This window comes from Cucurbita moschata, unplaced genomic scaffold (assembly GCF_002738365.1).
Source record: "Cucurbita moschata cultivar Rifu unplaced genomic scaffold, Cmos_1.0 Cmo_Scf00020, whole genome shotgun sequence".
NCBI classification, from domain to species: domain Eukaryota; kingdom Viridiplantae; phylum Streptophyta; class Magnoliopsida; order Cucurbitales; family Cucurbitaceae; genus Cucurbita; species Cucurbita moschata.
Genome location: NW_019268536.1, coordinates 4511 through 24059, shown reverse-complemented (window position 1 = coordinate 24059; position 19549 = coordinate 4511). Strand labels below are relative to the sequence as shown.

Here is a 19549-nt window from a genome sequence, read left to right as displayed (position 1 = left end):
AATAAAAAAGGCGCGTGGAACTATGGGTATTTAGGAACTTTCACACCTTCTGAAACCAAGCTCCCAAAATGATGTGGGCACTCCCATCTATCAACTGGCGTAACTAACTATGGGTATTTATTTTCTTTCCGACTCTCACTGGATGTTTAGGGTTTATTTTGTTAACTCATGCACCAGGAGCTCGTTGATCTTCTGATGTTTCATTCCACGATGCACGCTTCAAATTCTTTTGCCTTACGAAGAGATCCTTTTTTCAAGCCGCTGTTGCCCCCAATGCAGCTTCTTAACTCTGAAGAAACGGTCGATGACTCCTCAGAAAGCGGCCTTGAGGAGGCACGGAATTTGAAGGCTTCTGAGTTGGCTTCGTTTGAGGATGACAATGGAAATGATGCAGATGATTCGGTTCTCGATGTCTCGGGGAGAAACTTGACTTCCAATTTCTTGGAGGTTCCAACAGCTCAGTGAAGGGTCTGGACGTATTTCGGAATGCGTTAAATTTGATCCCGAAATCAGTTGGCGACTTTAGCGAATTGAGAAGGCTTCAGTTCTTCGGAAACGAGATTAACTTGTTTCCGCCAGAGTTGAAGAACTTTGCCGGGTTGGAATGCTTACAGGTGAAGTTATAATCACTGGGTTTTGGTGGTTTATCATTAAACAAACTGAAGGGCCTGATGGAGCTCGAGCTATCGAAGATTCCTCCTAAACCTTCCTCGTTTTCAATGCTTAGTGACATTTAATGAATCTGAAGGAAATCTCCTCGTTTTGGTGGTTTGGTGTACCGTTTTCAATTCTTGGAGTATCTAGACCTCATTTAATAAGATGAAGAGCCTTCCAGCAGAATAGGCTATTTGAATGCGTTGATATCCTTGAGAGTTGCTAATAACAATTTGGTGGAACTGCCTCCAGGTTTGTCTTCCCTGCAAAAGTTAGAGAACTTGGATCTTTCAAGTAATAGGTTGACATCATTGGGGTCTCTTGAACTTGTATCTCTGCATAGCCTCAAAAACTTGAATTTACAGGTTTTTTCTATTGGTTCTGTCTTTTGTTCTTATTGAAGGAAAAAAAAAAAATCTGATTTATGTATATTTACTTAGTTTCTTTGGGAAGTTGGTAGTTGAATGGTTTGGCATAGTTAGTTCCTATTCACTTAAATTTAGTGTTCACTTTTCTATTCTGTATTGGAACAACATAATGTATTTTTAATTTAGTTTTTGCTATGCCTTTCCTCTGTGGTACAGTACAATAAGTTTCTTAAAAGCTGTTAGATACCCTCCTGGATATGCTGCAATTTTGAAGGAAATCATGAAGCTGATACAGCTAATGAAGAACGGATTAGTTTTACAGTTGAGATGGATGTTTATGAAGCCAACATTCAAGACAATGGAGATAGCATTTCCTATAAAGGTGTGTTATGCCAAAATTGTGTGCACGGTTATTGGATATGAATTTTTCATTTTGGTTCTTTGATCTTCATTGTTCAGGACTTTTTTTTTTTTTTTTTTGCAGGTACTCGCAATCTCTCATCGAATCTATTAATGGGACCTTCAGTGAATAGTAGATCTTTTGCATCTCGAATATCAGGTAAGCGATGGCGGAGATGACATTGTTTACAGCAGAAAGCTCAACAGGAATGCGTGAACAGAATCAGGAAGTGGAAAGGAGTAGATCATCATATTGTAGTTAAGATTCATGAAAATCACGAACTTGGGAGGCTTTATTCTGCCCCTGCTTCTGATTGTACAGTTGAAGTTTCATTAGTTGCTTATGAGTCATATGATAGTAAAGAAACCTGTCACGAAGGAGCTGAAAGGGAAAATCTTTTCAAGAGTCTTGAGAATGACAATTTTGATAAAAGAAATTTTCTGTGGAGGATTGCTCATGTATCTGTGATGCTACTGCAGAAACAATGGCAAGGGACACAAATGAATATTGTGAGTCCTGTGGGGTTTTGCCGCCAACAGGCAAAGGATCATCTTTACAAATATAAAACGATAATGCTAAGTTGAAAAGATATTCTTAGAGGGAGCTTGATAACCCTAAACCTTGCAAGTCAAGAAGGCCAGCTGAAGATAGCTCAAGGTTAACTTGCAAGTACAATAGTACCTCATTTTGTGGTGTTGATGAACATCTGCCTGATGGATTTTATGATGCAGGACGTGATTATCCCTTCATGCCATTAAGGAATTATGAGCAAAATTTCCTTCTTGATTCACGCGAAGTCATTCTTGTCAACGGGTGATTATTTTCTTAGTAGCTTGAGTATCCAATGACTTTGATACTGGGGAGTAGAAATTGATACGTATTATTTGTATGTATCTCCAGGGAACACGATGAAGTATTAGATTCTATAGCAATATCTGCCAAGTTCCCATCGAGACATCAAAAGTGAAAATATTGTAATTGATTTTGGCGAACAATCTGATGGAGTTTCCATCGTTAAGCTTTGTGACTTTGATAGAGCAGTGCCCCTTCGATCTTTATTGCACACTTGTTGCATTGCTCATACTGGAGTACCTCCTCCTGATGTTTGTTTTGGAACACCTCGATGGATGGCTCCTGAAGTCTTATGAGCAATGCATACACCGAGTGTTTATGGACTGGTATGTCGATAAGCTATTCATTTTTTCTATTGAATTTTCAGGCTTTCAGATCAAGGTTTCTTTTTGACACTTGTGAATTATTCTTCATGTGTTGTACATTTTCTGACAACTTATTCTAGCTTACAGTGGAATGGAAATAAGCCATAGAATTAGGACACTAACTTGGTGTGGATCATATGCAATGAATTTCTGGACCTAGGGTCCTGCCAGATTCACGGCACAACAAAACATTAGTGCAGCTGAAGTATGTTGTGAATGTTAAGGCCTATTTCAGAAGAATGACTCAGTTGAACCCACTTTTTACCGTTCACTCTTGTGCCATGAAATTTCTCCTTGAAATCAGGAAGTATCTCTGCAGGAGTGGTGCCCTACAGCTGTGAGGTCCGAGGCAGCAGCAAAATCGCAAAGATCTCTGGCATCTGTTGTCCAAGACAGTTGGGTTCAGGGTGTTCTGCTAGCAAGCCGGATGCTGGGAATTGAAACTTTGTTGGAACTACGGTAGGAAGGAATTCATAATTCCAGGGAGGGGGGTGTGGGAGAAGTGGAGGTATATGAGATTTAGGCTGGCGGACTCTGAAGAATGTGGAAATGCGAGGATAAGGCAAATATTCTTCTTAATTCCTAATGAGATGAAAGGAAGACTGATTTTTGCAGCCCCTTTTTTGAAAATAGAGATGGTTCAAACATTAGTCAAGGCCAAGTAAAACCATTAGCCAGGGGGTAATATTGCCTTTTGCCTGTAAAACCTTTAGGCAAGTACTTAACGGGAGTTGTAGGTGGCAGTACTAGGAAGGAGCGACGTGTGGGGATGGGATAAGCATATCTTTAGCTGAGGATTAAACAGACTAGTGTTTTTGGGTCGCCCAAGCTTCTCAAATATTTGGAGATCATTCTGCTTCAGTCCTGTTATTCTCCAGTTCACTTTTGCGAACTAGTGTAGAAGTTGATGTTGTCTTATTTTCGCACCTCATTTGCATTTAATTATGCAATTATGTTCGCAAGTTGTCATGATGTCGATAACTGGATGATATTCATTCTTTCCTTTGGTTGCAGGAAGTGGATATTTGGTCGTTTGGATGTCTGTTATTGGAACTGTTGACCTTGCGAATTCCATACTTGGGACTTTGCAAATCTTCGATCAACTTCAGGTCTCTTCTATTCTTGATTTAGATTCCCATGTCCCAGGACCATTTAAAAAGAATTTGGCACAGCATGCTTGAATCTCTCACCTTTTTTTGAAAGTGCAGTTGTCATTTAGATTCAATATTTGAAGGTGTAGGATGTTCCCTGATCAACAATTGTTTTCTCAATCTGAGCAGATGGGCAAACGACCAGAATTGATAGGTGAGCTTGAGGAGGCATTGGGGTCGATAAAGGAAAGCTCAATGTCTCAATCTGTTCAAGGACAGATGCTTCAGAGAAAGACTAAGAAGCTACAGGATTCTAGATCGACATGTTTCATAGATGTACTAAGGAAAACCCGAATGCCCGACCAACAGCTGAAGAACTCTACAAAATTTTGCTCGAGCACACAGCCAAAGTTAAACCTTTACAACACCTAGCTACATGAAATTGATACCCTCTCACACCCCATAACCTTAATCCCAAATTTTGAAGCCCTAGAATGTTTGCATTAGCTTTCCTGAATCCTTGTAGTAGGTAGGTAGGGCCTTTTGCCCCCAGAATAGTTAGGCTCACAGATTGATTTAGGATACAGTGGCCAAGTAATCAGATAGAATATCTAATTGTAATGTATTTAAAATCCACCATCGCTCCAGGGAAATTTAACTCCGTCCAATCTATTGATGGGAGCTTTCTCCAGACCTCAGAAAAAGCATGAAAAAAAAAAGCTCAACCGGTACGATCTCTCCATCACTCCAGAATGAAAGGGACGATCTCATCGTTCTTGGTCTATGAAGATATATCATTAGGTATTTTGCCTTATTAGACCCTAGAATGAAAGGGACGATCTCGTAGTTCTTGGTCTGTGAAGATATATTGTTAGGTGCTTTGCCTCGTTAGACAAGAGGGAAGAATCAATTGTGACATTGATTTGATGTTGATAGAACTTGAGGTTGCTTTAATGAACGTGGAATCCTCACTAGTTGTACCTCATTAATGGCTTCAACATAATCTTATTATCAATTATTTTGACCATGCTTTCTTCAACTGTCCTTGAAAAGGCAAGTTGCATTGACATGCTTTCTTTAACTGTCGATGAGAAGCTTGTTGCATTGACATTTTAGCTTTATGTAGGTTCCTTGAAGTCCATGCTGATATGTAATGTTTCTCTCCTTCAGTCCTCTTTATCTCTCCCTTCATTTGGTAGGTCTCGAAGTGTTGTACAATTAAGTAGGAGTAGCCTGAGATTGTTTATTCAAATCATTACCTCCTCTTCTCTCATAAGATGATGCTAACTATATGGGACATAGTTGGGTTATGGATCTAGATGGATATGGATTAAATAACCCTATGTTTGAGAAGCATTGGCATTGGCATTGTTAAATTAGTTTGAAGCACTTGGGATCACATGGAGTTGGCAGGCAGGCTCCATCACTGTGGTGTAATGCCAATCCACATCAAAACATTTGGCTGAAAAAAGAGAAAGGTGGCCGACTTTTCTTTACAACAAGCATTAAACTGACACACGGAGAGTATTCTGAATAGGAATCTTGAGGCTAAGGGTACCCTAAATGTTAGGTAGGACTGAAGGCCTCAAATTGTTTAATAAAAGGCTATGATAATAGTGCATCATTATTCTATGTGTAAGAGAGGAAAAAAAAAAAAAAAGGGTTGGGTTTGCCATTGCCTCCTCGAAGCACACAGTCCAGTCTGTTGACAAGGGAAAGGACCACTGTATTTGCGTACAAAAAAACCCCCTTATTCCTGCGACACCCACCATTAAGAAAATGACCCTCTACGTCCTAGCCTCCATAGGTTTTGTTGGGAATCCCCTTTCATTTTTTATTCCTTCATTCTGATTCCCTTTCTCCTTTCACACTCCCTTAAAGTTGACAATAACTTTTATGTCCAAAATGCCACTAATCAAACCACTTCATCATTTATTGTCTCTACAAATGGTTGCTACAATGTCTTGTAAGCTTCCATATTTTGGATCAACTTTTTGCTATTTCTAAAACCTACAGCCACAGCCACCTATTTATTAAGCATTTTAATCTCATAATTCCTTTTATTTTAATATAATTATTGTACTGAAAAAGAAACATGCTTTTATTTTTAATCATCAACTTTTACTTTAATCATCATACAATCAAATTGATTACACTAATTTCATAAAAAATATATATTGACTTTGTTCAATTCTTGAGTTTTTTACTTTTTATCTTTTGAAAAATGTAAAAATTTTTAAATCTTAGTATTTACATAGTAAAAAATGGTATAGAGAGATAGTGGAATAAAATAGTAAAGGGTGTAAGTTGTAGGTGTGGCTATTAAAGGTAAAGGGATCTGTGAGATCCATTGTTCCGATTTGGCGTGCCTATGCATCAAAATATGTACCCAAGATATAAAGAAATTGGGAAATATTGGGATCTTGAACCTCTTCTATTTCGTATTCTGGAAACTCGTAATGGGCCCAGGCCCACAATCAAATAACTTATGCTACCCCCTCAATTTCACTTCTTCACTAGTTTTTCTTTTTTTTCTTTATTTTTATGAAAATTAAAATTAAGTGACACAAAATCAATAATACTGTGTGCTCGAGGGGAGGTGTTGGATGAATGTGTCCCACATCGATTAATTTAGGAAATAGTCGTGGGTTTATAATCAAAGAATACACTCTTCATTGATGTGAGACATTTTTGGGAAGCCTAAAGCAAACCCATGAGAGCCTATGCTCAAAGTAGACAATATCCATATTATTGTGGAGAGTCGTGTGTTAATTTGAATATATCATTAAAAATTGAGACCGGGACATGGCAACGGCTTGTCTTTTAAGATTGCCCATTATTGAATGCCTTCTTTTTGAAACAAATCATGATAGGAATCCTTCCCCCAAAAAGTAAGGGTTATGAGCTATGGTTTAATATACAATAATAGCCTTTACAAGTTTATCTTCGTATTATTAATTCTTAAAAATAGTTTTTTTTTTTTTTTTTTTAAACAAAAGTAAAAAAACCAATCCTCTTTACTTCAAAAGAATATGAATCAGAATCAAAATTTCCATTCCCTTTAATGCTATTTACTAAAATATATATATTTTTCTTTAAAATATTAATATTTAAAGCTTTATTAACTTTCTCGAATAATGCTCAGCATCTCATTGAGGTATCTTCGTTAGAAGTATGCAAGCAAGTCTCTCGACACCTTGTCGATAGGTGGACCCCATGACAGCAAGAAAAGACGATCTTGTACTATACTCCAGTAATTTCTTTCCTACCGAGGCACGCAAACTCTCATTGTATCCTTAATCACATTCCGAAAATTAAAAAGGGAAAGTCTATTCATTCATCAGTTCCTTTCGTAGATCAGTCAATTATTAATAATGCTCTTATCAACCTCATTTATCTTTTCCTAACTTGAGTTTAGAATGGTCCATAATTCTTAATCTAATTTCTTAGTAGACAATATCATAAACAGTTTATAATAAACATTAATGATAATTACAGTTTGATTTGGATTAATTTTCATTTAAGATATAGAGTGAAAAGAAGAAGGTAGGTTCTAGAGTAGTGCATGCAGTAACAGTAACTATTAAAGTAATTGCATTAATTACTTCCCACATCACCTTTCCCCTTGATCTTTAAATAAAAACCCCTCTTTTGCTTTTACATCCTAATTTTACCATGATTGTGACTCTGTTTATGAATATATATATATATTATATAAAAAGATGCATTATCCATCTACCCTACAAATTTACTATAAAAATAATAAACATATTCTTAAAGCTACTCTTTCATAAACCTTTTCTATCTATAACTTATGCTTTTCATTTATATTCGCGTGGGATTAAAAAATTCAAAAAATAAATCAAACGTCTTTAATTAATTAAAATATTGTATGTTTTGGCTGGTTGCGTATCACCATCAACTTTGTGGTTTTAAAATGAGCCTAAGGAGAGGTTTCCACACTCTTATAACAAATGATCTCATGTGCGATTCCACAATCCACCCCTTGGAGACTAGCGTCTTGTCTGATTCTGATACCATTTGTAATAGCTCAAACTCATGGCTAGTAAATATTATTTGGTTTGATTCTTTATGTATCGTTATTAGCGTTACGATTTTAAAATATGCCTACAAGAGGGAGGTTTCCATCCATACCCTTATTCGGCATGCAAAAAGGGTGGTATTTGTATTGTTTTTGGTGTTTGGATTGTTGTGTGAAAGAAGGTTTGGTTAATGGTGAATTAGTGTAATTAATCACTTGCTCAGTGTGTGTGTGAAAGCTAGAGAGAGAAAGAGTAAAAGAGGTAAAATAGGGTTGAAAGGCTAATTAATGCAGAAACGCCCACTAAGCCCTTCTGCAAAAGAGCTGACCTGCATGAGGTGTAGTCTTGGCGTGATAATATTCAATTTACACCCACTTGGGGTTACAAACTTTCAACAAGGGACCACCCTTTTTTATTATTATTATTTTTTTAAATTCAAATAAATCTTTTTGTTTTATTTATTTATTTATTTTATTTTTCTTCTTCTATTTATACCCATTTTCTTCCACCTCTTGCTTCTCCATCCCAAACCCTAGAATTAATCTGGGTTTTCTCATTTCTCATTTCGCCCGCCCTTCCAATTATGGTGAACCACTACCAGTTGAAGCTGCCAGCATGATCTTAACTTTTCTCTCCTTTTTTTTGTTTTGTTTTCATGGTTGAGGAAAGATCAGATCATATGGCAGTTTCACCTGTTGTTGCTTTGCCTTCTCATCCACAACGGAACCCGCAATCCCTAAAAATTAGCCCTAATTTTCACCTCATTGACCTTCCGTTTGGTTCGATCCCCTTCATAATTGAGGTATGTGATCCTTTTTCTTGTTTCTTTCTAGTTGGTTATGATTAAAATTCCTTTTCACTGTTGGATTCATCTGTATTCTTTGCATCTCTGGCAGAAATTAGGGTTTGTGATTCCTTCAAAGCTTCTGATCATGGCGGCGGGTTTATCTTTAAGCTCTTTCCAGCTAGGTCTGATATGGGTAAGATTTTACTTCGCCATAAGCATTTTCTCTTTTTCCTTCTCATTATTGGATTTTGATTCGGTCTGAGTTGGTTGAGGAAAAAGAAAGGGTGTTTTTCTGAAGGAAAGATTCTGCAAGAGTGACCCTAATTATTAAGATTTCTGGAGTTGCTATTTGTCTGTTTCATATTGTTTTTGGGATTGATGCCCTCCAGTATTTTCACATGTTCTGAATTTATCTCTTTGGTCTCTTTAAGAAAGAGAGAGAGAGAGAGAAACAGAAGAAATTGAGCATTAACTATCCTTCTGCAAAGAACTGGATGATAAGTCATAATATAGCACCAGTTTTAACGGCTTTAAAACAACTGTTCACCAAACTCATGATCCCGGCGTATCTCAATACATAAAGGTAAGCCTAAAGCCTGTGATTAAGAAGATGACAGACACCTTTTGGATTGGATTTCATTACCATCTTAATTAATTACCTTAATCCTTTTCAATTAGTGTCCTAAATCCTAATGATCGATCCATTTACTCTCTTATTTTTGGTATGAATCTGTAAGGGGTTGAACAAGGATTTGTCCATGCAGAGAAGTTTGATAGTGTGTGAGTAGTAGGCACTGGGTTTTGTAGATGCCATTTCAGGCTGCCTACGAAAAGTAGCCCTCTGAAGCAAAACTTGATTCTTCTTTTTGCCCCCTTAGGTTTCACAAAAGAGAGGTATATTGGTGAATAGTGTGGGCAGGACGAGGGTTGTTTTTATTTCTTCCTTGGTACTGTTTGGAAGACCATGTTGCATAGTGTATGTACTTCTACAAAAATATCTTACTTGGGAACATGAATGGAGTACAATTTCTTGCAATTTCTTCAACTTTGATAGTAAAAAATCCATTGTAGAGGTGTCATTTAATGAACCATCTATTTATAATCCTAATGAATCATATCCAAGAATAAGACTCAATTGTTTAAGCTTCAAACTTTCTAACCTTAGAGGAATTTAAGTTGAAAACTCTCTATTTAGTTGAATTCACAAAATGAATAGACATATTGAATCAGCTACAAAAATCAATTCTTACTTTGAAAATTGTGAGTTTAGGATTAAACAAACTCACTCCATCTAAGCAAACTGAAGTTATGTGCTCTTTATTGTGTTGGTGGTGACGAGTCCATGTACTACCTCTCCATTAAGTGTCCATGAACATATCAATGATATCATACACATTTTTAGAAAAAAAAAAAAAAAAAGACTGAAACCAAAAAATTGATAAAAATTAAGAAAATATATGTATTTCATATTCCTTGAGTAAGGTATAATATATCATCCTGTGTGTATATATATATATATATGATATCTAAAAGTGTGCATGATATTTTATAATACGTTGAAAATATCGATTGACTCTTAAGATTAATACCAAATACTACAACTTATGAATTTATGAATGCGTCTATAAATAATTTATTTTAATTCCTGAATTCCAGTAGCTGATTTAAGTTTGGTTTAAATTGAGTCCAAATGGTCCTTAATACCTTTAATAAGTCTTAAAATCAATATCAAATGTTAGTTTATGATTAATATTGCAACTCTAGTCTCTTAAATATAGGAGTTCTTGTCATGAATTTGAAAACCTGTAGACTTGCACCAGTTATTGGACTTATAGATATTGCAACTCTAGTCTCTTAAATATAAGAGTTCTCGTGATATGTGAGCTCAATTCACAAATGTTAAAACTGTCTAATCAATATTCCCTAAGTAAATCCAACACTAAGAAATCACCCAAAAGTTTGAATTACTTAGGCAATCTAAGTAAATCCAACCCTAAGAAATCACCCAAAGGTTTGAATTACTCCGTCTAAAAGCATTTTTGAAATTGAGATTTGATTAAGATTTGAATGACTCCATAAAATAAGATCAGATCAAAATTATATTAACATGCGATCTATGACTGGGAAGAAACAAAAAAGACAGCTATAAAATCTTAACCTACCTCGGAGTTCTCGTCACTTTCTGACCATAATTAATATGTAAATGTAAGAAGTAAATAAAAAAAATCTTAATATACCTTATTGAGACATTATAATTCTAAATTATCTTCTATCTAAAATATGTAACCATTTAAGAATAAATGAAGTCAATCTTCCTTTCATATTCGGTTCATATCACTTATCATAACATTTTCTCTTACCAAGTTTTTTATAATTATTTTCTCGTGTGGGTAATCACAATACAAACCAGGCGTAGCATTGATAACTTTTGTTTGAGTTGGCTAACTTGTGGGTGAGTGCGAATGTCGTTGTAGAACAAGTTCACCGCAAGATATTATTTCTTTTTTTTACTTTTCATTTCAAACTTTCTCTCACGTGTCTTCTAGGGAGAGGTTTCTACACTCTTGTAAATTTGTTCTCCTCCTCAACTTAGGTGGGATCTCACAAGTTCTCCTCCCCCTCAGAGCTCAGCGTCTTCGCTAGCACTCGTTTCCTTCTCCAATCGATGTGGGACACCCCCCTCCAAATCCACCCCATTTTAGGACCCCGTCTTGTGTCTGCCCCCCTTCAAGCCTCAGCTTCCTTATTGACACATCGCGAGTGTTTGGTTCTGATATCATTTGTAATCCACCGCTACCGCTAGCAGATATTATCCTACTTTGGCTTCATTCCAAAAATTTTAAAACGTATTAAAAGGGTCAGGGGAAAATTTAAAAGAAAATCTCAACGAAAATAATATTTATTAGCTATTAACAGTCACCGTAATGACCTCAAAGTATTTGGAAAATCTTGCCCATGTCCAGCAGTTGAACGAAATTCCATGTCAACAAAGACTTGGAAATCAGAGAGCAATCGTTGTTCCTGATGACAGTCCCAGACAACGTTAAGTTCTTGTGAAGAGATCTCAAAGCAAAAATAAGGAGCAGATGTGGCCGTCTAGACAAGTTAGCTGTCTAAAAGTTGATGACGGGATTGCGACCGTAGAGCTCAACTTTTAGCCGGAAATGTTGAACGGTTCATGTTTACACATCGAGGGTATATAATTCGGGCACTCAGCCAAGTTTGTGAGACAGAAATTTCCAACACATCTATACTGATTCATTATGGAAAAAAACAGCTCTTTACAAATGTGGGTGAGAAGAGAAACCTGTCATCTATGGCTTGATTTTGACACTTAGTGCAACAGCAGTAAACCCAAGTAAAACTCTTCACCAACTAACCAACTCTACATTTACTCCACAACTAAAATCATCAACCTATATTTGTAACACATGTGAACCCACCACACATTGATGATGATGATGATGATGATTCATTTACAAAGGAACATAAGGCAGAGCAACAGGAAGAGTCAAGTTTCCCGTCATAGCTCGAGCTCTGACTACGACCCTCTCCTTTGTTGCTGGTTCCGATTTCTAGCAGTAAAACATTACTCTTTTCACATTTTCCTTCAGAGCTGGCAAAGGTCGAACCCCAGACTCTCCAGTAGCGCGTGTGCTCTTGGCAGAACGACCAGCTGAGCCATTCTCCTGCATTTCTGGCTCCATGTAGAATCGAGCTCGGAATGCAGCTAAATGTGCATAGTATGCTGGAGGAACTACATGAATGCCAAAACTAGCAACTTCAGAACATCGAATATGTTACGATGAAATCTGAGTCGAACTCATGAACAGAAAAAGTAATAAAATAAAGCTGGCTTACCAACAGAAACCGAACGTGTACACCTTGCATACGTGTAGCAAAGATTGTTCGTTAATGACTGAATTCCATCAGGAGTAAAATTGTTTTCATCCCAAAGAACATGATAGTGTGCTGGCCGACTTGTCCCCTGCAACAAAATGAGCTTGTCTGAATCAAGACTATGAACTAATAGTTCAGTTCAAAATACCAAGAGGTCAATACCTGAATTCCAGCATGGCTACAGAGATAGAAATCAAATTCTGTTGGGTGACATATTTTGGAGTCAACTACAGTGCCTGAAAAACGAAGATTAACAACTCAACTCCCACATCAGAGACAGGATAAGTGATCGAGTAACACGGATTGAACAGTACCAGGTAAAATGTTCCCACTCTTGTCTGTGCTACTTCTATCCCGATAGTTGTTGGCAAACAATCGTGTGTGGTGTCGTTTTTGGACGACAATGAACGTTACAGGTGGTTGGTAATTCGGTTCTAAAGAAGCACATGCCTATACCAAAAGGGTGCTAATTATTAAAAAAATGGTCAGAAACAAAAACAAAGAGGCTGAGAATTCATCAACTCTTACCTTCCTGATTGCATCCAACTCATAAAGTAATACTTGGTAGAATTGTCCTTCACTTACGCCATCCCTGGAAAGACAGCTCGCATGTGTAAACTTCACAAATAATGGGAACAAACGGAAGCAAAACACTAATTTAGGTATCCATGCCGTCAAAATTACATGAAAGATGGAAGTGGTTACCTGTAAAATATTATTCTGAGAGGCTTCTGCCCTGTTGCTTTCCTAAAGGAAACCAGAAGATCCCTGTGACAACAATCGGCATTGTATACGTTAATATTCGACTCGACGAAGAGTTTACGCTCAATGTATAAGTTAACATAATCTAGAACGAACAAGATCTCACCTGATCATGCCACCACTGACAGTACCACGGACAGGATCCTGCCAAGTTTTGTACAAATCTTGTATAAGTTCTTGTCTATGAGCCTGAGCACATACTAGTCCAGCATATTTAGTCACTTCAGGCCAATCCTGGGAGGCTACTACCTGCGCATTGGATTCAACTTCCATTAGTAACGCAAACCAGAAATGTGGAATGAAGACGACTTCGATTTTATCAGTAACTAGGAGACTGTACAGCAGCTATTGAAGGGCTGGAATCCTCGCCATTCTCTGGATGGGTCACGTCGGCTCCAAATATTATTGTTGGTATGTCACTCACAAGCGGTATCCTGCAGCTGATAGCATCTAGAAGAACAGTGTTTCTACCACCCATCTGGAAAGCAAACAGCATACGTTAGAATCCGAAGTGATTGGATGGTTTTCGTTATTGGATAAGTAAAGCGTGATCGAGTCCTTCAGACCAGACGAGCAGTTCCCCAATATTACAGGAGTGTCGGTTCCACTTTCATCCAAAAGCTGGAGAAGATAAGACTCTTATTTGTACAAGATTATGGAGCAGAATCATACCTTGACATTGATCTTCAGTGACACATTAGCAAGGTACTGCTTACTAATCTTGAACACGTGTTTCGTAAGACAGCATTGTGATATTAAACCAAGATCGGTTTCACAAATTCGCTTAAGGTCACCTACAAATCAGAGAAATATATCACTACGGACGGTCTACTTCATTTTCTGATCGATTTATTAGAAAAATAAGGGTATCAGCTCACCGTAAAGTGACCCGTTATTGTCAGGTAAAATAGCTAATAATAGCTCTAACTCTTTCCCTTTAGTCTTGTTCATGGAAGCATGATACACATGCTTCAAAGCTTTCTCTACCTGTTCTGGCCTGGCATTGTATATTGGAATAACAGGTTCTGGATTGAATTCCTATAATATAATCACATTGTGAGTCAATGAAATAAAACATCTTAATCTTGAAGAATCAAGAATGAACCAGCGCAAATATACCATTCCAGACACTTGACACATTTGAGCAAGTTCGGTACAAAACCCACGAGCAACACTTTCTTGTACACTCCTAGAGAAGTTGATGCACGCCCACCGATTAACAGTCATTCCGTTAATCATTTTCTGCATTAAAACGAACTCATATAATAAGCTGGTGTTCAAGTAAATTAATGAACTGAGATATATCTAATAAGGCCATACCTTGTTCATCATATTCCATTGACCAACTTGAGGCAAGCAATCCTTCTCTTTTCCAGTATCATGATATTTGAGCTGCATGGGTTCATCGTGAAATTGATGTCAGGGTAAGCAAGACAAGACTATATTCATTAACTTAGTGAATAACATGGAATTTGAAGGGGAAATGCATACCCAGGGAGGAGGGAGGATTCTAGCTTCAACAGAAGCCAGCTTTTCACTGATTTTAATCCCAAACTCCTTGGCATAAGGATCCATATCATAAGCATTATGTTGAACAGTCTACCAAAGTTTGAAGGGACAAGACAAGAAACTGTTATTCCGACAATCAGATAAAGATCCAAGACATAATGTAACGAATTTATTGCAATTTACTTTGTGTAAACTACCTAATGGACATGCTTGCTTTCAGACATCGATCACTAGACCGTTTTATAGTGGTAGGATCGAGAAGTTCGAGTTCTTTCAAAGTCGATTTATAACAATAGCCCACTAAAAAAGTCAAGTAACTAGCTCTCAAAATGATTCGAATAATACCTGCAAAATGTCATTTTCTCGATCCCTCGGTCTTTGACACGTGACTTTTAGAAGTGCAGTTATTTGCTTCTCATTCAATCTCTTTGTATATCTTTGCCCCCCAACAATTTTGCAGGCCTGCAAACGCAAGTGTTCAACAAGATTTGACCCAAACTTCAGTGTTTAAATCTCATTTTGAGGGATTCAATAAGGCCTAGAATGATTTTTACTATAATCATAACAGGGGAAGGATTAAAAAGTACCTCCATTGGCAAGTAATTCGCCTTCTTCTGGTTTCCTACTTGAAGGCAAGGGAGATGTGCGTGTTGAATGGTGAAGCCATACATCTCTTGGAAGTATTCAACAACTGACTTCATGGTTGAGTTGTCATCAACAGGAAATCTGACAAAGGAGTGTATCATTAGCAATGCACATATGAACAACAGGTAGACATTGCAAGTACATATATACGAATTTTCAAGCTTACACTAATTCTCGTGTAGGCTGTGATGTCAGACCCGAAACTCGATATTTCCGCCTTACATTTCCCCGGTGTGTTACTTCAACTTTCACCCCCCTAAGAGCCTTTTTAATCTGTTTTGTGTTCCAAGTTAAATTACACTCAAGAACGACGATGAGACAGGAAAAGCACACAATCAGATAAAGATGCGCACCTTTACTCGATCAGCGTCAGACAATGGCCGGGACAATACATCTTTCCCTAGTAGCTGAGCAACGAATTCAAGGACAGGGAGAGCCTCGATGAATGCAGCTGAAGCCATATCTATTAACAAAAGAATGAAAAGAATACTAAGATAAATCTCTTGGAGTAAAATAGGTAAAAATCGCAGTGCAAAGCTTTAACAGTAAGTTTCTATGTACCAATGTTAAGAGACAGCCCCATTTGAGTGGGTCTTATACTTTGGTAAAACCCGCACCATGATTCTAGCCCATCACCTAGCCGCTGAGGTGATCTAATATCAGGAGAAAAGAAGGATCTCCCTATAGGACAGTACCTACACGATATACAACTACGATGAGAAAAACAGAACTTCAAGTATGAGCATGTCGTTATACGAAAATCATAACAAATAAACACGATCGATTTTGAACCTTTTGGATGACAACTCTCTCAATACAATATCCAGTATTTGAAGAGCTTCTTGTGGAGCATCGGCACGCTTACCCGCCAGAAACTGACCCAAATGGTGTAAATTTGCACGAGCAACAAACCTAAGAACCACTTTATATTCCCTCTCCCTCCTGAATTTTTGTTTAATGTTCACAATTGTATTAGTTGAATGAGATGAAAACAAAGGCCATGAGTTGAAAGCTTTAGGTTGGATAAGTTTGATAATGAAGAGATACAATACAAGAAATTGACAAGACAGGAAGTAAAAGTAATGAATTGAAGAGGGAGCAGAGAAAAAACAGAGGCAGTGTTAGAAGCGTAAATTCTTACTTGGGACCACTGACTCCATCTTCTTCATCCACAAGCTTGATGTTAAACTCTTTCCATACAAAAGGAAGCTCACCAGCTGTATACAGACTCTTTCTGCCATCATAAGCTGGTAATCTTTTTCCCAGCTCAGAATCTCTGTATAATCTCACCAATTCAGCCATGATGGCTCTGTTCACAGTTCTTGATGCCACTTCAGGAGTAATTGTGACCTGTAGAACCCCACACCCAACGGCGGGAAAACAAAAATCAATGAATAAATGAAAAAGGGGAAGAAAAGTAACAAGTCAAGCAGACAAAAAGAACAAAAATGAAGCTATTTACGTTGAGAAAAGGACATGACGAAAAGAGAAAATTATTCATTTTCATCTGCGATACAACAGCAAATAGCCCCCCCTCCCCCTCCCCTTCCCCCTCCCCAGTTGTTAAGGAACAAATAAAACATATGTCTGCTGCTGTAAGCACATGGAACTAGAACGCAGAGGGGAAAAAAACACTGTTAAGCTCATAGTTTGCTTACATCATATTGATTCAAATCTTTGTCTGGTAACTCTGCAAAGAAATGGTTTGCTTTCACAATACATTTTGTCCCAACTTGTCCGAATCCAGGCCTTGGGGCAAAACTCAAGGACTTGCTTGAATTTCGATAACCCATTTCCATTCCACAAATGTTACCACCATTTGGATTAGTTCTTGCCACCAGATCTCCGGCGTTAAATTCCGGTTCATCTGGTTTACGCGCCACTGTGCAGGGCCGAGAACTGGGTCTCATGTAAACCTCCCCCTGATCGGATTTCCGGCCGCCTCGGCTTCTTCTCCTGCCTCTGTTTTTGCTCGGAGGAGAAGATGGGTTTCGACATTTGATGTTTTGATGTTCCAGATTCGGCGGGCCTTTGCCATTTTGGGTTGCTTTTTGAGGTTTCTGAACAGAGTTCTGCAAGTGGGTTTTGATTACAAGGTGCTGCTCGGAGCTCTCTTTCATTTGCCGTACTGGCATGGTGGGTTTCTTTTACCGTCTGAAAAATTCCCTCGCAATGTCACAAGAACTCGTTTAGAATGAGCTAAAAGCTTCACGAAATGGTGAACATGAAGTTTCTTCACAGTCACGTTTACTCTGAACTCATCTTCCCTCTTCTTCACGGATTGAAGACGTCATCCCACTGCGGAGGGGGAAAAAAAGAACCCATTAGAGGAAAATTGCATGTCAGCAAAAATATGACGAAAAATTCTTCAAAAGGTTAAAACAACAGAGACAATGATACAGAGAAATACATTCATTGTTTCATACGCAAAGTAAAGTTGAAAGCGGGATAAAACTTTGGCCGTTTCTTCTAACATTTTCAAGGATTACTATTCCTTTGATTAAAAAACAAAACCCCCCAAATTGTAAAACCATTGTTTCAGCATATATATATATATATATCCCTGAAGAAAACATGTTCAAAGAAATTCAACCAAACAAACGTTTCATTTTAAACACACCCAGAAGAAACCCCATCCTAAATGCAAGGAGAAGAGTCCAAAAAATGTAAACGAAATTTCAAAACCCAGATCTTGTTTGGCAGCCCAGAGTCCAAACCTGGAACGAAATTTCCATTAAGGCAAGACAAAAAATAAACCCAGAAATAAACCGTGTGGAAACCCAGAGCGGGAATACCCATAAGACAAACCCAGTTTCCATAGTCCTGTCTGTCTATTAGAAACGAAAATCTCGATGGGGATGATGAGTAAACCCAAGCAGATACAAACGCAAGAGGAGTATATATAAAAGAAACACGAAATGGTATTAAAAGGAAGAGGAAGATATGGAAGTCGGGGAAGTGGCAGAGACAGAATACAAACATCCAGAAGAAAACAAAAATCAAGAACAAATCCAAAGACAAGGAATAAACATTGAAAAGGGTAGTAAAATCACTATCCATCCGATACCCAAAGATTTAATGATGTAAAAAAGGGCAGGCCCCATTCAATGCCCGCGAGAAGAACCAGTGAAGAAGAGGAAGAAACCCAGAATTTCAGAACACAAAAACACTAAAAAAAAAACTCACCCAACATCAATCCAATCCAATCCACTCAAATCCAATCAAGCAGCGAGGTTTCAAAACTCGAAGAACCCAAAATCAAGAGAGAAAAACAGAGGGAAATGGGGTTAATGTGAAAGATTTGAGAAAGGGGAGAAGAAGAAGAAGAAGAAGAAGAAGAAGAAGAGAAAGGGCGTGGAGAAAGAGAGATGATGATGAAGAAGAAGCTTTATACACGCATGCAAGGAGGCTTTTGGTGTTTTCTTTATCACGTGTAAAAGGGTTAAGAGGCCCCTGCCCCCCCACACCATCCATCCTTTCTCTTTCCCTTAAAAAAAAATTACTCTGTTTCTCTATCCTCCAATTCGGTTCTGTTCTGATCGCGCAGCCTCGGGGACGTACCACATACCATAAATTAAAGGGCATTAGAGAGAGAAAGAGAGAGTCCAAAAGAGACTACTGAGTATTTATAAAAGCAATCATACACAGAAGAAGAATAATTCGAACTTGCAGTCCTCTCTCCTGCTCTGCTTCCTCTTCTCTCTCCTTCTCTTTCTCTTTTCAATTTTGTTGAGACCCTTTTCCCTATGCAATTGTTAATTGGTAAAGCCCCCCTAAAAAATCAATCTTTTTAAGGTAGCTAACTACACTCTCATGGCGTCTACCTCAATTCCCCAACTCTCCACCCCTTCCCCTGCCGTTTCTTCCCCCCTTGTAACGCTCCCTTCCCACGGTCTTCTTTCTTTCCCTCTACTTTCTCTCCTTTTCTGTTTTTACCTTCACCAGATTCATAATTCATTACAATCAACGTTTCTTCATGACTTTTCAACCATCCATCTCAATTCAATGCTCAATTAAGTAGAGATTTAGTTGTGTGAATGAATGACAACAAAGGAAGCAATTAATTATATAGCTAGACATGCTCATACCAATATTGCACTATGCCCCCACACACTCAATGTTGAAGCTAGTGTTTGAATTAAAATAGTTTCGAGTCGAGTTAAGCTAGGAGAG

General features: G+C 37.8%; 1 protein-coding gene, 1 long non-coding RNA gene and 1 pseudogene across 2 annotated transcripts; 2 read left to right on the top strand and 1 right to left on the bottom strand.

Annotated features, from left to right (window-relative positions):
- Positions 1–55: 55 nt before the first annotated feature.
- On the top strand, positions 56–4542 carry LOC111457420 (annotated as a pseudogene).
- Positions 4543–8311: 3769 nt separating this feature from the next.
- Positions 8312–9605, top strand: LOC111457816. The gene is made up of 2 exons (XR_002713015.1): positions 8312–8575; positions 8670–9605. It is a non-coding gene; the product is annotated as an uncharacterized LOC111457816 (long non-coding RNA).
- Positions 9606–11727: 2122 nt separating this feature from the next.
- Positions 11728–18942, bottom strand: LOC111457947 (protein argonaute 10-like). Its single transcript, XM_023100407.1, has 22 exons — positions 18563–18942; positions 17035–17674; positions 16518–16726; positions 16169–16318; positions 15938–16071; positions 15730–15839; positions 15543–15649; positions 15319–15457; positions 15077–15193; positions 14714–14821; positions 14543–14614; positions 14342–14464; positions 14101–14260; positions 13895–14016; positions 13563–13700; positions 13329–13471; positions 13166–13228; positions 12989–13052; positions 12775–12910; positions 12623–12696; positions 12422–12548; positions 11728–12317 (listed from the first exon to the last, which is right to left on the bottom strand). The coding sequence occupies exons 2-22, from the start codon at positions 17509–17511 to the stop codon at positions 12136–12138; spliced, it is 2955 nt and encodes a 984-aa protein (XP_022956175.1). The 5' UTR covers positions 17512–17674; positions 18563–18942; the 3' UTR covers positions 11728–12135.
- Between the last annotated feature and the right edge of the window lie 607 nt (positions 18943–19549).

Excerpts from the sequence above, each read along its gene's own strand:
- LOC111457947 (XM_023100407.1), bottom strand. The coding sequence starts at position 17,511 with ATGCCAGTACGGCAAATGAAAGAGAGCTCCGAGCAGCACCTTGTAATC. Across the intron at positions 16,727-17,034 it reads AAGATTTGAATCAATATGAT|GTCACAATTACTCCTGAAGT; the intron begins GTAAGCAAACTA and ends GGGGTTCTACAG. Across the intron at positions 13,701-13,894 it reads CACTGAAGATCAATGTCAAG|ATGGGTGGTAGAAACACTGT; the intron begins GTATGATTCTGC and ends TTTGCTTTCCAG.